General features: G+C 46.0%; 1 protein-coding gene across 1 annotated transcript in view; it reads left to right on the top strand.

The window, feature by feature from the left end:
* CACNA1E (calcium voltage-gated channel subunit alpha1 E) overlaps window positions 1-17017 on the top strand; it is a 659107-nt gene that overhangs the window by 247279 nt on the left and 394811 nt on the right. Inside the window, exon 6 of the mRNA XM_081485817.1 lies at window positions 9367-9805. Coding sequence (XP_081341943.1) covers window positions 9367-9805 — 439 coding nt within the window. The remainder of the gene's footprint in view (window positions 1-9366; window positions 9806-17017) is intronic.

Raw genomic sequence — 17017 nt, 5'->3', positions numbered from 1 at the left:
AATGAGTGATGTTGAGCATCTTTTCATGTGTTTGTTAGCCATCTGTATGTCTTCTTTGGAGAAATGTCTGTTTAGTTCTTTGGCCCACTTTTTGGTTGGGTTGTTTATTTTTCTGGAATTGAGCTGCAGGAGTTGCTTGTATATTTTTGAGATTAATTCTTTGTCTGTTGCTTCGTTTGCCCCCCACTCCTTTCTTTTATAAAAATGTATTGAATGTTTTTAGGGCTGGGTGCTGGGGATACAGCAGTGGATAAAGCTGCTGTGGTCTTTGCCTTGTTGTTCAGCCACTAAGTCCTGTCTGACTCTGTGTGACCCCATGGATGGCAGCATGCCAGGCTTCCCTGTCCTTCACTATCTCCTGGAGTTTGCTCAAACTCACATGCTTTGAGTTGGTGATGCCATCCAACCATCTCACCTTTTGTTGCCCCCTTCTCCTGCCCTCAATCATTCCCAGCATCCAGAGTCTTTTCCAGTGAGTCGGTTCTTCACATCAGATGGCCAAAATACTGGAGCTTCAGCTTCAGCAACAGTCCTTCCAGTGAATATTCAGGGTTGATTTCCTTTAGGATTGACTGGTCTGATCTCCTTGCTGTCCAAGGGACTCTCAAGAATCTTCTCCAGCACCACAGTTTGGAAGTATCAATTTTTTGGCCCTCAGCCTTCTTAATGGTCCAACTCTCACATTTGTACATCTGGAAAAATCATAGCTTTGACTATATGGACCTTTATCGGCAAAGTAATGTTTCTGCTTTTTAGTACTCTGTCTAGATTCATCATAGCTTTTATTTCAAGGAGCAAGCGTCTTTTAATTTCATGGCTGCAGTCACCATCTGCAGTGATTTTGTAGTCCAAAAAATAAAGTCTGTCATTGTTTCCATTGTTTCCCCATCTATTCGCCATGAAGTGATAGAACCAGATGCCATGATCTTTGTTTTTTGAATGTTAAGTTTTAAGCCACCTTTTTCACTCTCCTCTTTCATCTTATCAAGAAGTTGTTTGGTTCCTCTTCACTTTCTGCCATAAGGTTGGTGTCATCTGCATATCTGAGGTTATTCATATTTCTCCCCGCAATCTTGATTCCAGCTTGTGCGTCATCCAGCCTGGCATTTCACATGATGTACTCTGCATATAAGTTAAATAAGCAGGGTGACAATATACAGCCTTGACGTACTCCTTTCCCAAATTGGAACCAGTTCATTGTTCATGTCCGGTTCTAACCGTTGCTTCTTGACCTGCATACAGATTTATCTGGAGGCGGGTAAGGTGTTCTGGTATTCCCATCTCTTGAAGAATTTTCTGCAGTTTCTTGGGATCCACACAGTCAAAGGCTTTAGCGTAGTCAATGAAGCAGAGGTAGATGTTTTTCTTAATTCTCTTGCTTTTTCTATGACCCAGCAGATGTTGGCAATTTGATCTCTGGTTACTCTGCCTTTTCTAAATCCAGCTTGTACATCTGGAGGTTCTTGGGTCATGTACTGCTGAAGCCTACCTTGAAGAATTTTGAGCATACTCTTTCTAGCATGTGAAATGAGTGCTTTTATATGATAGTTTGAACATTCTTTGGCATTGCCTTTCTTTGAGATTAGAATGAAAACTGACCTTTTCCAGTCCTGTGGCCACTGTGAAGTTTTGCAGATTTGCTGGCATATGGGCTCTCTCTTCATGTAGCTTGTGTGTGTGTTTATGTGTGTTTTGAGGGGGGTAGTCTGTGGTGTGAGCCTGCTGCATAATTGATTAAGGCTAACACCAACACTTTGTGTTGCTGAGGTCTTGTTTCCCAAATCCTCAGGATCCTTTGGTGAATTGATTGTCACACGACTTAGAGTTTTTCCTTTTTCTTTTGGGTAAAATATATCTGTTTCTTTCTGTGCACACTATGATGTGGCTAATTTATAGCAGTTGATTAATAACTCACTGGATTGGCCATTATTCCATTTGATTCACTTTTGTGGTTATATCATAATATAAATAGCAGTTGTGTGATGCAGATGATCACTATAGGTTTTCTCCTCCCTTTCCTTGACATGCAGATAGATTGCATTTCTGCTCTCCTTTGGTTAAGCAGGGCCAGGAGACAGTTCTGGCTAATGGAAGAGGGGAGAAATGCTATCCATCGCTTCCAGATCTGGCCCTTTTGTAAGATTCCCCAAGTGCTTTTACTTTTTCTTTGTTTCCTGGCTGGAAAGAAAAAGTCTAGTGGAGGATGATGAGGCTCTAGGCTCAGTTGTTAGCTGCCTATTTTTGTTAATAAAGTTTTATTGAAACAATCACATTCATTTACCTATGTATTATCTATGGTTGCTTTTACACTACAAAGGCCATGGTGAGGAGTTGCAGCTGAAACACACACCCTGCTGAGCCTAAAATATTTACTTTCCAGCCCTTTAAGAAAAAAAATGCCATCCTTAGGGGATGACAGAGCCCCTGCAGGAGAGCAATCTGGGTCCCAGAATGACAGTGGGGTACAGGGTCTTTCTTTCCCATCTTTAGGCCAACTTGCATTGTTTAACTATGACATGAGAAAGAAATAAACCTTTTTTAAAAAAATCATTTTTCCAGTTTTATTGAGATACAATTGACATACAGCAGTGTATAAGTTCAAGGTAGTTACTTAACTTATATACATCATGAAATGACCACCACAATCAGCCTGGTTACCGTTCATCAGCTCATATAGATCAAAAAAAACAAAACCAAAAACAAATTTCCCATGTGATGAGAAATCTTAGGTTCAACTCTCTCCACAACCTTCACATGTAGCATATAGTCATATTAACAACAGTCATCCTGCTGTATTTGGCTTCCTGGGTGGCTCAGATCTGCCTGCAATGAGGGAGGCCAGGGTTTGATTCCCGAATTGGGAAGATCCCCTGGAGAAAGAAATGACTACCCAGTCCAGTATCCTCACCTGAAGAAGTCCAAGGACAGAGAAGCCTGGTGGGCTACAGTCCATGGGATGGCAAAGAGTCAGGCATGACTGAGTGAATAACCCTCGCACTTGGCTTAAACCATCGATATTTGTTTTTTTTCTCACTGGCATTATTTACCTAATAAAATATGTCATTTACATAATAAAAATGAGAGCTAACGTTTATTGGGCATTTTTATTAGGTACTGTTCTACGTGTTTCTACTATTCTATGTGTTTCTGTTCTCAAAACAACCTTATGAAGAATCTACTCTTAGTGATGTTTTAAAATGAGGAAATGGAAAGACCATGTCATTTGTCCAGGGGTTCATTTGCGCAGAGGGGAGCTGGAATTCATACCTAGGCAGCTTGGCTTCAGCATTATGGCTCCATGCCTCTTTTTCCCTTCATATTTACATAATTCACATCTCCAAATTTTTTCCGAGAGTCTATCTTATTTGAGTTTCACCACAGACTTCTGTAAGACAGGTTATATTATTATTGAAAATATAATTACAGAATATATTTATTAGTAAATATTGTATAAAATAGTAGAAATTATATAATTATTATTATCATTGTTCAGGAGAGGAAACTGACCTAGAGAAATGACTTGCTGAAGCTTGCTTGACTAGCAAATGGCAGAACTATATCCTGAGTCCTGAGCTGCTGACACCAGTTTGAAGTTATGTGTCTTCCTTGGATCTGGATTTCCATTCAAAATACACAAACCTGTCAAATGATCTTGGACATTAGCTCATCCTTGAATGGTCAGCATAACAACAGGGACATATGGAGAGGGATGTGGGATGGGCAAAAACGGATGTCAGTCTAGGGGAGGATGGAGTTTTGCAAGGAGTGGGGGTGGGTCAAGGAACTCATCCTGGATGCTTTTTGGTACCTTCAGTTCATGATGTAGACTGAACATGAGTGAAAGGGACACTGTCCTACCTATGGACCTTTAACATCCTAATTCATCCAAGACATTACTTCTTATTAACCTGGCACAATCTCTCAGGACTATATGCTACCTTTAGGACAGTGTTACTCAAGACTTGATTCCTATGGGTGGAGGGGATGAGGTGGTGCTTATTAAAACTGCAGATTCCTGAACCCACCTAAGATCTATTGCATGAGAATCTCTGAAGGAAGGTCCCAGGAAGCTGCATTTTAAAATCAGCAATGTAGATGCTTCTGATGTACACTAAAGCTTGAGAATCATAACCCTGGGAGGTTACCACAAGTGAACAATCCAGCTTTTACTCCTCCTTTGTGGTCAGGTAGCAAGCTGGCTCAGATAAGAATCCCTAGATGAATATTTATCACTGTACCAGGAATGTTCCTCTCTGAGTAGGTGGGTGAGGATGAGGAGTAGGGTCATTCTCTGCCTTTTGTTTCACTGGACAGGAAGCCCATTAAGTATGTCAATTCTCTTCTCTAGAGCATCATTTTTAGAAAAGAACTCAGAATGGTATCTCAGTTGTGTAGTATTTTTAAAAGTGTTTTCCTCTTGTGAGTTCTCATTCCTTACGGTTGGGATGGGGACCCTTCTGCCCTCTTCCTGCCCAGGGCAGACAAAGGGTGCAGGGCTTGAGTATCTCAGGTCCAGCTTAGGGACATTTGTGTGCCTATCAGTCACCTTTTACTGCCCATCAGTTCCATTTCTGTTCGCTGTCTCCCAGCCTGTGCTGCTTGGTGGTATATCCAGTGGTGGCTTCTTCCTCCTTGCTCAACTCAAAACTTTCAGGGTTTGAAGGCAATACGTTCACAAGAGCATTGTGACTTTGCCGACTTCTTGATGTATCTGTTTCTTAGAAGGTGATTGGAAAATGTTCATGTTCTGGAAGAATCAGAAAGTAAGGGGTGGGAGTGGAATGGGCATGAACCCAATGAGAGAACGATGCTGGTCTTCAACATGATGGACTCACCTGTTGGGTCTGAGAGGCAAGGACATGCCAAGGGGATGCATAGGCCATTATTACTAAAGCAATCAAAGATAGATGGATAAAATTAAAGCTCTTTTAACAAGTATATGTGTGTTTTTAAAAATATGTATATTTATTTATTTTTGCCATATCAGTGTGTGGGATCTTATTTCTCCAACCAGAAATTGAACTTTTGCCCCCCCTGCATTGGAAGTGTGGAGTCTTAACCACAGAACCATCAAGGAAGCCCCTAAAATTAAAACTCTTGATGGTCCAAAGAGTTTGTTCCTTTTGGGAGGAAGATCTTGACTTTGGCTCTGAGGGGAGAGAGGGGAGAAGGTTTCAGAGGCAGGCAGGAGTGTGGACCACTGGCTTGAGCATCTTCATCAGTGCAAGGTGCTTGGGGGTAGGAGTGGAAAGGAGAGACCTTACTCTTCTTCCCTATGTGGCCTGACAAACGAGGGGAGACAAATAAGTTTAATGGGGCTGCTGGATTACTAATGTGTGCCTAAACCTTCTTCCTCCTCGGGACCCCCATAATTTAAGATCCTGCACCTTGCATACCTTCCTGGATCGGGAAGATCCTCTGGAGAAGGAAATGGCAGCCCACTCCAGTATTCTTGCTTGAAACATCCCATGGACAAAGGAGCCTGGCAGGCTATAGTCCACAGGATCGCAAGAGTCGGACACGACTTAGCGACTAAACCACCACCACCACCACCTTGCATATTAGTCAAACAAACCAACAAAGAAAAAGAAGAGAAGTAAGTGGAAGGCAAGTTTAGAGGAGTAAGACAGGTGTCCCTGGGGCTTTCATGAGCTCATTCTTGAGCCATTATCGCAGAGCAGCAGGGCCTGTTTTTCTTCCCCTAGAGACTGGGGGTGGGCCCACAGGACAGAAACTTTGCCTTCAGGAAGCTTCTCACTTGAGGTGTCCACCCTCCATTCTGTTTTGTGGGTCTCTATCCTCTTTATTCCTGCTGCTCTATAGAATTGGACACAGACTAAGTGGCCATGATGGTGTCCAAGAGGTCCAGTTGAAAGGGCAAAGTTTACAAAAGTTCATCAATAAAGTTTTATCAGAACCCAGTCACACACATTCATTTACATATTGTCTGGTTGCTTCAGGCTATAACCGCAGAATTTGAGTATTTCCAAGAAAGATTACATGGCCTGCAACGTCTAAAATAATTACTATCTGGTCCTTTACAGAAAATTTGCCTGTCCCTTTAGATCTAGAGGTCTCACCCTGGCCTTAAGTGCTTAGCCTTGAAATGACATACATCCTCCACTCACAACTCACAGGTCAGCATGGTCACATGAACCATAGGGGGCCAGGACGTACATCCTACCACGTGCCCAAGATGGGGATAACCAGGCTATTTGACTAACAGTTATCAGTGACCACCATGCAACCCTGTGGACTGTAGTCTGCCAGGCTCCTCTGTCCACAGAATTCTTCAGGCAAGAATACTAGAGTGGGTTGCCATTCTCTTCTCCAAGGAATCTTCCCAACCCAGAGATCGAAGCCAGGTCTCCTGCATTGCAGGTAGATTCTTTCCTGTTTGAGCCATGAGGGAAGCCCTCATCAGTGGCCACCATTACAATCTCCTACGTGTTGAACTTAGTACTAGGGTCTGGATATAGAAAGATAAATACAGACAAGATCTCTGATCTTAAGGTATTCAAAGAATTTGGGGGCTGGGAGAAAAGCTAAGTATAGAGTAGATTCAAATGTCCTTCCCTGGAAGATGCAGACTCCGTCTTGTCTAAATTTCTTGAGATGAAAGATGTTTTCTCAGCTCGATGATAGCCAGACCTGGGGACTGGCCAGCTTGGCAGGCAGTGGGGGCGACAGATTTCCATGATGAACATTTATATCAATAATAGAAGGGTTGTTTAACAGGAATTCTTAAAGGAAAGATGAGATAATTTCATGTTTTGATATTCGTAAAATTGATTCCGTTGAAGCAGGAGCGCTGCGGTACATATTATTGCTGCTGTAATTTTGGCAAAAGATGTGACTCAACTTGGCAGCGTGTCTGGGAAGGGGGAATCCAGTGAGGAGGGAGAGGGTGGGCCAGGAATCAGAGACAAGGAGCCAAATCCTTGGTGGGAGCTGGGAGGGTGGTTCGGGAGCCTCTGCCGAACGGGGACATGAGGAAGGTTCTCTTGGCTGCAGAGAACCCGAGGCTGCTTGGGCTTCTGGTGGTGCTAAAGCCTGCGGAGAGAGAGGGAGCAGCCGGGGAGGGGTGTGTGCATGTGTGTGGTGGGGGAGAGACATTTAAACATCGTAGGAATGAAGGATAAATTTAAAATCCATCAAGTAGAGTTGAGACAGGATGACAACGTGAGGAACATGAATCACTCTAGGGACCCACCCAACTGTGTGCAGGATTGGAAATGGATTTTCCCCTTCATTTCTCCTCTCCTGCAAGCTTATCCAGGACCCTTTATCTCCCCTGCCCCTGCCCTCTTAACTGAGCTTGGTGGCTGCGTACCTAGGGCTGGTCAGTGCATCCCCAGGGCCTCCTGCCCTGCATCCCTGAGCTGTTGGGTGTGGTGCTGGCAGGGCTGGACTGACCAGTCTGTGTGCTAGAAATGCAGGAGACAATTGAGGAAGATGCCTGTGGCCCACTCCTCAGGGAGGTCAGGGTCTATTTGACACTTATATCAGGCTTGATCACCGATGCACTAAAATCATCCTGCCTTTTTTTTTTTTTTGGCTGCACCTTGAGGCATGTGGGATCTTAGTTCCCCAACCAGGAATAGAACCCACACCCCCTGCAGTGGAAGCACGGAGTCTTAACCACTGGACTGCCAGGGAAATCTCTATCCTGCCTTTTCTACCTGCTTCCTTAATGTAATGAGGAGGGGGTTGACGGGGCATCTATGGATTCTGCTTCATGGGGTAGAGGCAGTGTGATCAATATAGTGGAAAAAACTGTGAGTTAAATTTAAAACCGGAGCCCTCACCCAGCTCTTTTATTTCTAGTATGACTAGTCTGAGCAAGACTCTTTATCTCTCTGGACCTCACCTGTAAAATGATACGGCTCGACCATTAACATTCCTGCCCATTTTAATATTCTCAGTTTTTGTGATTTGCGATTTGGTATGCAGTCCAGACGGGGGAAGGCGGAGCAGGGTCTGGGAAGATGTCTCCCCTGGGGGCCCAGCCTAGCCCTCAGTTCATCATAGGTGCTCACTAAGCCCTGGATTAGTGATGTGGATACCTGGGCTCCTCCCACTGTGTAGACCAAATGGCACTTTTTGGAGCCACGGGGGCGTGTTTGTGCCAGCTGTGTCACTAGGGGCGTGGTTTGGAACGTGGGTGGAGAAGAGGCTGGGAATTACAGGTGTTGGGCTCTTGGCTGGGAGGGAAACAGGAGGTAGAGGTCTGGAAAAGATGGTAAGTTCAGGTTCTCTCAGTTTTGGACTGTCCCCCAGACCTCAGACTTGCTATGGGAACACTTTCTAAGTCCTTCAGTTTCCCTAAATCCTTTCTGCGCATGCTCTCCCCTTTGCCGGTAATCTCCTTTTCCTCACTAGGCAAACCCCACTTACACCCAGCCTGAGGGTCACTTCTTCCACAAAGCCTGCAAGTGGGCTGAGGGGACCCGCACATGAGCTTACATAGCCATCAGGCCCACCTCAGTCACAGCGCATCAGGCTGTGTGGTCAAATTCACGTTCATCCTGTTCCTCCAAGGAGGAGGATGTGGACTAAATCCAGCTCATCTTGCCGTGCCCAGCGCCAGACTCGTGGTTACCCCTCAGTCAGTATTGACTGAATGAGTGTGTCTCACACAGGCAAATCTGGCCACATCTTCCTTGGCATGGAAGAGGAAAATCAGGCTCAAGGGAGCCAGCCAGGGTACCTGATTCTACACACGCTCCCCAGACCCTGCTCGAATGGGCATAAGAAAGTGAGGAAGGAACCGTGTATGGGACACAGTTTTCATCAATAACCTGTACCTCCAGAGAGAGTATCAGAGTTAGGGGAGCAGGTGGTGGGTGGGTTCCTCAGAAACGCTCGGTCCCTGGGGAGAGGAGTAAGGAGATTCTTTCACCACAGACAGGCTGGGATGGCCAGCTAGATGTCAAAGTGGGGCTGAGAGGGACAGCCTTTGGCATCCTTTTCTCAGCACCCTGAGACATTGATCACAGTTGCCTGTAATTATGCCTTTAACTTCTGCTCTCTGTGCCGGACTGAAGTTCACGGGGCAAAAATCAAACCTGCTTCTCTTAACTCTAGACACCCAGCACCTGGCACACAGCGTGGTCCACAGTGGATGCTCCCAAGTTCAACCATCATTTATCAGCAGCACCTGGCACACAGCCTGCTCCAGGATGGGTGCTCCGGAGAGCAACAATCATTTATTGAGAGCCAACTGTGTGCCAGTCGCTGGGCCAGGCCAGACGCCTTGCCCCGGAGGACAACGTCATTAACCTCTTTCTCTTCTCTATCTCCCTTGTGCCCACCCCTCCCCTCCCTGCCCTCCTACCCTTATCTCTCGCCCACCTCCCCGCGCAGAGCAATGTTCTGTGATGGTGCCCGAGATGCGTGGACTGAGCCCCGGCCGCAGGCTGCCCGAGCCCGCCCTCTGCCCGGCTGCGGGCGGGAGCCCTGAGCCCGGGGCCGCGGGCCGCCGCCACTGCCACGTCCTGGCCCTGCCCGAGGAGGAGGCATGGCGGCCCCAGCAGTGCACCCTGCTCGAGGCCGATGCCTCGGACGAGGCGGGCATGCTGCCGGCCTCCCCGCGCACCGCCGGCGGATTCGGCTTCGACAACTTCTTCCCGATGCAGGAGGGCGAGGGCCCGGGCTGGGAGGGCGGCTCCAGCCCCTTCCTGCCGGTGAGCCCCGAGGTGATGAAGCGGCGGCGCGGGGGTCTCATCGAGCAGCGGGACATCATCAAGGCTCACGAGGCGCACAAGATGCAGAGCACCCCGCAGGCGCGGCGCAAGGAGTGGGAGTAAGTACTGGGGGTGGCGGGGTGGGAGCGGGGCGCATGGGGCCAGGGAGGAGCCGAGGGCGCGTGGGGTCGCGTGGGAAAAGATGGGCCCAGCGAGGCAGATGGAGCTCTCTCTGCTGTGGCCAAGAGAGAGGCTTGACCTTCCGAGGTAGGTCTCCAAGGTCAGACCGGATCCATCTTACTAACCAGCCACAGGCTCCTGGAACCTCACGGAGGACGTCCAAAGAGCCGCTCCCCACTCTTCCCACCCCCACCCCGCTCCCAAGCGCATCTAGTTTACCAAGAGCCTCGGCATCAGGACCTGGGGTCTGATTCACATCCCAAGTTTCCCTGAAAAGAGGAGCTCTGTAAACCATGGAGAATCTACCAAAATGTGAAGCACCTATCTCGTTTTTCCCTCTGGAACTGCTGCTAACCCTCCTCTTTCTGGTATATTGAGTGAATGATTATATTTGGGGGCAAGTGTTCAGTGGATGGAAGAGATTGACCAAGATTTCAACCTCTCCCTCCCCCCCATCCCGACTTTGTTTCTTTTTGTGTAGAGTCAAAGGATTTATGTTCTGTCTTGGGCCACGTTTACCCTGACTTTTGCTTATTGAGAACTGGGATTTTATTTCTTGGAGTCATAAATTAAAGGAAGTTAGTATTTCATTTAATTCTCAATGACACCAGATTTACATCCCACCCAGGGACTTTGATTTGTCCTTCTGATGCCAATGTTTATTCTGCCTGTTTATTAATACACGTCCTGAGGTTTGTACGTCTTTATCTCCTCTTGCCTTGGACTGGGTTGGTAGATGTTAGACCAGCACTAGGTGTTTTTTTGATAGTTTTTTTGATAGTCATGGTGGAATTTACCTCCCTGGTTTTGACGGACACCCTGGATGGTGCAAATGGGGGTAGATGGAGGTGATCCCTGGTGTTGTTTTCCTACAGATATTAAATGTTCATTAGCTCATTTATTCGGTGACATGCGCCAGGCTCCTGGGGTTCAGAGAGGAACTGGGCACCCGGCACTTAACAGACCTTCTCTCCTGTTGATCACCTTCCAGCGTGTTAGCCTTTAAAACCTCACATAGCTCTCTAAGTGCCAGCGACATTCAATACCTTACTTGTATTAACTCATGTTACTCCTCATCCTTACTATGAGGTAGTACAATTATTGTCCACATTTTACTGACAAGGCACAGGGAAGTTAAATGATTCTCCCAAGATAATTATTACTGCATTGTAACTCTGGTCTGAGGTTCATTAGTGATTTGTACCCTGGAAGTCTGGTTTTAGAATACATGCCTTTAACTTCAAAGGCACAGTGCCTTTTATTTTAGGTCTCATGGTACTTAACTGCTGATCTCATCCACCCATTGAGGTGTCATGGCAAGAGCACTGGCCTAGGGGTTGAGAGACTTGGGTCTGATTCCCAGGATGGCCTTATAGGTGGCAAGTCATTCTCATCATGGCTTTGAAAGTTGAGTAGGAGGAAGTAGATGACCATTTGAATATGGTCCAACTCTGCTAGTTGATATTTTTTTTCATAATCAGAAGTACTATATTTTTATGCACCTCCACCCTGTCTTCTTAGGAGGATGCTGAACAGCTTGGGGGCAGAGACTGTCTTGCACGTTCTTCACGTCACTCAGTGCCTGCCACATGACCTAACTCAAGAATTCCTACAATACTCACTGAAAAAGTAACTTCACCATGGCTGGGAATATGTGAATAAGTCTTAGGTTTGGTAGTTGGAGGATGGAGTGGCAGCGGGAGTCAGGAGAGACGGTGCTTTCATCAGGGCAAGCCCATGAAAAGGTGAAACAGGGCAGCACACCAATAGCCTGGGGACGTATTAGCCTTTAAGAGTAGTGGTAGAGGAGGAGCTCACCAAAGAGGTCAGAAAGAGTGGCCAGGGTGGTAGGCAAAAAGCCAGAGGATACAGGGACAAAGAAGTGAAAAGAAGAGTGTGTTCAGAAGGAAGGAGTCATCATCTGTGTAAGATTTTCTAAAAGGTCAAATAAAATGAGGATGGAGAAGGAATCCGTGGGTTTTGGCAATACAGTGTGGCCTTAATGGGGACAGTTTCAGGAGGGTGATGGGGACAGGACCCAGTTGGAGTGTGTTGCAGAGACAATGGGAGGTGATAGAGACAGTGGCATGGCCCCAGACTCCCTGCTCCCCAACCCTCACAGCCATCACTACAGTCTGTTGGGAGATCTCCATGGTTAGTACCACCAAGCCTTTGTCCTCACCACAAACTCCCTCCCCGAAAGGCCCTGTGCACGCCTTAGTCTGACCCACTTCACATTCCTTCCCCATTTCCCAAACCCTGATATCGCACTGGCTAGGGCTCATAGCCATGACTCTACACAACAAGCGCCTTCTCTGGACACTCCCTTTACCTCCTGTTCTGATTGGACCCTGCCTCTCCCCTAAGAGTGCTACTTGATCTGCAGCTGTGTCACGTGGAGGCTGTCTTCCCTCCCGTACTGCTTGGTACTCCTGAGTCTGGAGGTGGGGTAGGTGTCTCCCGGCTTGCCATTGTTGCTTCCAGGCTATTATTCCTCACGCCTGTACTAAAATGCCAGTTTGGAGCTCAAGGCATCAGACAACACCACCTGCCACTCCTTCCCTGTGCATCTATCTGCAGACTCCCAGGCGTTCTCCTTCATCCCTGGAAGGTTTTAGCTCTTGCTTACTGCCTCTCTCCCCATCTCTTCTCCTGCCAGTTCCATATCCACTTAGATGACCTTCTTGTACCCTGGCCTCTTGGTTCCTTAACCTCTTCTACTTGATGGTTTAACTCGACACTTTTTTTTTTTTTTATATAGTTTCTTTTTTTTTTCTTTTTTTTTTTTTCTCATTTTATAAATTTATTTATTTTAGTTGGGGGCTAATTACTTTACAATATTGTAATAGTTTTTGCCATACATTGACATGAATCAGCCATGGGTTTACATGTGTTCCCCTTCCTGGACCCCCCACCCACCTCCCTCCCCATCCCATCCCTCTGGGTCATCCCATTGCCCCAGCCCTGAGCCCTTGTCTCATGCATCGAACATGAAATGGTGTTCTGTTTCACATATGATAATATACATGTTTCAATGCTATTCTCCCAGAACGTCCCACCCTCACCTTCTCCCTCAGAGTCCATAAAATTGTTCCATGCATCTGTGTCTCTTATTCTGTCTCGCATATAGGGTTATCGTTACCATCTTTCAAATTCCATATATATGCATTAGTATACTGTATTGGTGTTTTTCTTTCTGGCTTACTTCACTCTGTATAATGGGCTCCAGTTTCATCCATCTCAGTAGAACCGATTCAAATGTATTTTTTTTAATGGCTGAGTAATATTCCATTGTGTATATGTACCACAGCTTCCTTATCCATTCGTCTGCTGATGGACATCTAGGTTGCTTCCATGCCCTGGCTATTGTAAACAGTGCTGCGATGAACATTGGGGTACACGCGTCTCTTTCAATTCTGGTTTCCTCGGTGTATATGCCCAGCAGTGGGATTGCTGGGTCATATGGCAGTTCTATTCCCAGTTTTTTAAGGAATCTCCACACTGTTCTCCATAGTGGCTGTACTAGTTTGCATTCCCACCAACAGTGTAAGAGGGTTCCCTTTTCTCCACACCCTCTCCAGCATTTATTGCTTGTAGACTTCTGGATAGCAGCCATTCTGACTGGTGTGAAATGATACCTCATTGTGGTTTTGATTTGCATTTCTCTAATAATGAGTGATGTTGAGCATCTTTTCATGTGTTTGTTAGCCATCTGTATGTCTTCTTTGGAGAAATGTCTGTTTAGTTCTTTGGCCCATTTTTGATTGGGTTGTTTATTTTTCTGGAATTCAGCTGCAGAAGTTGCTTGTATATTTTTGAGATTAATTGTTTGTCTGTTGCTTCATTTGCTATTATTTTCTCCCATTCTGAAGGCTGTCTTTTCACCTTGCTTATAGTTTCCTTTGTTGTGCAAAAGCTTTTAATTTTAATTAGGTCCCATTTGTTTATTTTTGCTTTTATTTCCAATATTCTGGGAGGTGGGTCATGGAGGATCCTGCTGTGATTTATGTCGGAGAGTGTTTTGCCTATGTTTTCCTCTAGGAGTTTTATAGTTTCTGGTCTTACGTTTAGATCTTTAATCCATTTTGTAACTCGACACTTTTGGCTGGCCTCATTTCGTTGGCCAGCGTGGACCATGTCGTAACTGCACTGCTCCATGATCTCAATTTCAAGCGTCTCACTGCCTGATTATCCTCTCTTTTCTGTCCAGTTACCTCCCTCTGATGCTCCAGTCCCCAGATTCTTTAATCTCACTGGCATCCACAGACATCTGATCCTTTTACTTTGTCATTGCTCCTCCCCCAACCATATCCTCACTTCCCATCTTATCAAATTAAATTCCATTGTAAGCACCAAAAATACTCTCCAGAGAAAAATAGTGACATTGCACTTGAGGTTTCCTACCTTCTCAAGACTTTCTCCTGCCAGCTTCCAATAGCGCCAATCAGCAGCCAAGGGCAAGGATGCTGGATGCCTCCCAGGCTAGTCAGTAGCCTACTTCATGCTTCACCATCGTTATGATCACTTCCTTGTTTTCACCCTCAACTTCCTTTACCCTCTGGTACTGCATTATATGGGTCTGGCAAAACCCCAACACTGCTTAAATCTCGCTTGCCAGCTCTTCTTCACCTGCACTTGGACAGTCAAACATTACTATAGCATAACTCACAGCCTTGCTCACTGGTTTTTCCATAAATTGTGGCCTCCACACCAAGTCCACCCTTAGTCCTGCCCAGAAATCTCACTCAGTTCAGTTCAGTCGCTCAGTCATGTCCAACTCTTTGCGACCCCATGGACTACAGCATGCCGGGCTTCCCTCTCCGTCACCAACTCCCAGAGCTTGCTCAAACTCATGTCCATTGAGTCGGTGATGCCATCCAACCATCTCATCCTCTGTCACTCTCTTCTCCTTCTGCCTTCAATCTTTCCCAACATGAGGGTCTTTTCCAATGAGTCAGTTTTTTGCATCAGGTAGCCAAAGTATTGGAGCTTCAGCTTTAGCATCAGTCCTTCCAATGAATATTCAGGACTGATTTCCTTTAAGATGATAAAGTTTTAAGCTATGGTAACATATCCTTTGAGTAGCACCAGACTTAGCTGTATTTCAATATTAATGACAACAGCAGCAGTAATGTTAATAATTACTAACATAGCTGAGCACTTTATATGTGTTGGGCATCATGCTCAGCACTTTATATGCATTATTTCATTTAATTCTCAGTCTACCTGGCTCTGCCTGACCTCCCTCCTGGACCTTGACCTTGACTTCTCCCCCACAAAGACACACGGGCATCTTTGGCTTCATCTCTGACTCTCTCCCCCACTCATCTTCTCCAGCTGTGTTGCCTCAGGCCTTTCCTGGAACCCACCTGACTGGAGGGCACTCGCCTTGGCTGTTCCCTCTGCCTGGAGTGCTCTTTCCCTGCAGATCTGATCGACTCAGCCCCGACTCCACTGAGCACTCTGCTCGGAGAGCCCTTCCTGACCCCTTTTTATAGAGTTGCCTCCCCAGCGTCACCCTATCTCTTTATTATGCTTTAGTTTTCATCATAGTCTTTACTATTGTTTTCCAAACACATACATTATGCACATAAGTGCACATACAAACACATAGAGACACATGTATACACACACACACAGACACAGACACACACGTGTATTTGTGTATGTCTGTCTCCCTGCACTGAAAAGTAAGCTTCTTGAAAGTGGGGACTTCGTTTATTTTCAGTGTGTAGAATAATGTCCCATGTATAGTTGGCTCATAATAACTGTTTGTTGAATGAATGATGGGAGAAATGCACTGAAAGGAATTGATACCTCTTCCAATCAGCTAGCTTCCAGGGAAAGAGGCAGCTGAGTTCTCGGGTCAGCTGTGTGGTTGTGCAGGTTGTTGACTGTACAAGGCCCTCCAGGTGAACAGTCAGCAGAGGAAGTGGGGAGTCCGTTCCCTGCCCTCCCTCAGGGCTGCTCAGGACCCTGTGTCTATGGTGCACCTTGGCAAGATGGAGCCTTCTCTTCTCTCTTCTGGCTTCCACTGACTTATATTTTACAGTCCTGCTGGCACTAGGACAGGGCAGCCTGGTCTGTTTGCAGAGCATAGATTTGCTGTAGTAGGAAATCAGGAAGGAGTCTCTGTCGGTGGTCCTGCCAGCTTTCTGCTCCTTCCTCAGCTCCAGCCCCTTCCTAGGCCCTGGCCACCACCCACACAGCTGACAGCCCACGCTGCACACATCACCAGCTTTTACCAATCTCGCCTCCTTGGCACTGACTTTGGACTCTCGTGATGCACGAAGCTGACTAGAAACCAAACTGGGCAGTTTCCAGCATGCATTTTTGGTCTTGCCTGGGGGAGCCAAATGCTGGGAGGGGACGTTGGAAGGGTAGCAGGAGACTTCAAGGAAAAGATCTCCGTTTTTCTGTGGACAGACTGTAGGTGATTTGGATGAAGCAGGTTTTCTTGTGTAGAATGTTATTTCCCAAAGAACCTTTTAAAAAATTTCCTTGGGCCCAGTGTAGAGGTTATGAGACCTTTTGGTTAACACTGTTTTATAGCTCTAACGAGTGGGCGTGAAACCATGTGTTACTAATGCTTTAATATAGTTCCCTTCAGCTTCCAAGATGTTTTCATACATCTTATCTCATCTGACCCTCGCTATGACCCTATGAACCAGCTACTGTTATTCCTAATTTACAGAAGAGAAAAACGAGCCGCAAAGTCAGAGGTGGTGTTAGGTCAAAGAACCCAAGTCTTCATAACCACTGCCCTGATGGAGCACTGGCTATATGCTGTGCATGTTATTTATTCCAATGGAAATCATAGGTACTATTATAAAGAGTGGAAACATTTCATATGGGACTATTATTGCATATGGATGTGAAAGAAAGGAAATTGTGTGTAACTTTCAAGTCTGCGTAGGTTGCTGCAACTTATTCTATGAAGATGGAAGAGATATTTCCATAATCATAGTACTTATTGCACTATATTGTAATTGCCTGTTTACCTGTCTGTCTCCCCCACCAGACTGTATAGAGCGGGGATGTCTGTCTGATGCCCATTGTGTCTCCATCACTCAGCACAGTTCCTGGCATGTATTAGACTCTTAATAGATATTTGCAAAAAAAAAAAAAAGCGATTTGCACTGGGAAAGTCC

Source organism: Giraffa tippelskirchi, chromosome 5 (assembly GCF_054371585.1).
Source record: "Giraffa tippelskirchi isolate mGirTip1 chromosome 5, T2T-mGirTip1v1.2.pri, whole genome shotgun sequence".
In the NCBI taxonomy this organism is placed as follows: domain Eukaryota; kingdom Metazoa; phylum Chordata; class Mammalia; order Artiodactyla; family Giraffidae; genus Giraffa; species Giraffa tippelskirchi.
The sequence above is the reverse complement of the archived record's forward strand: the minus strand, read 5'-3'. Positions and strand labels throughout refer to the sequence as shown.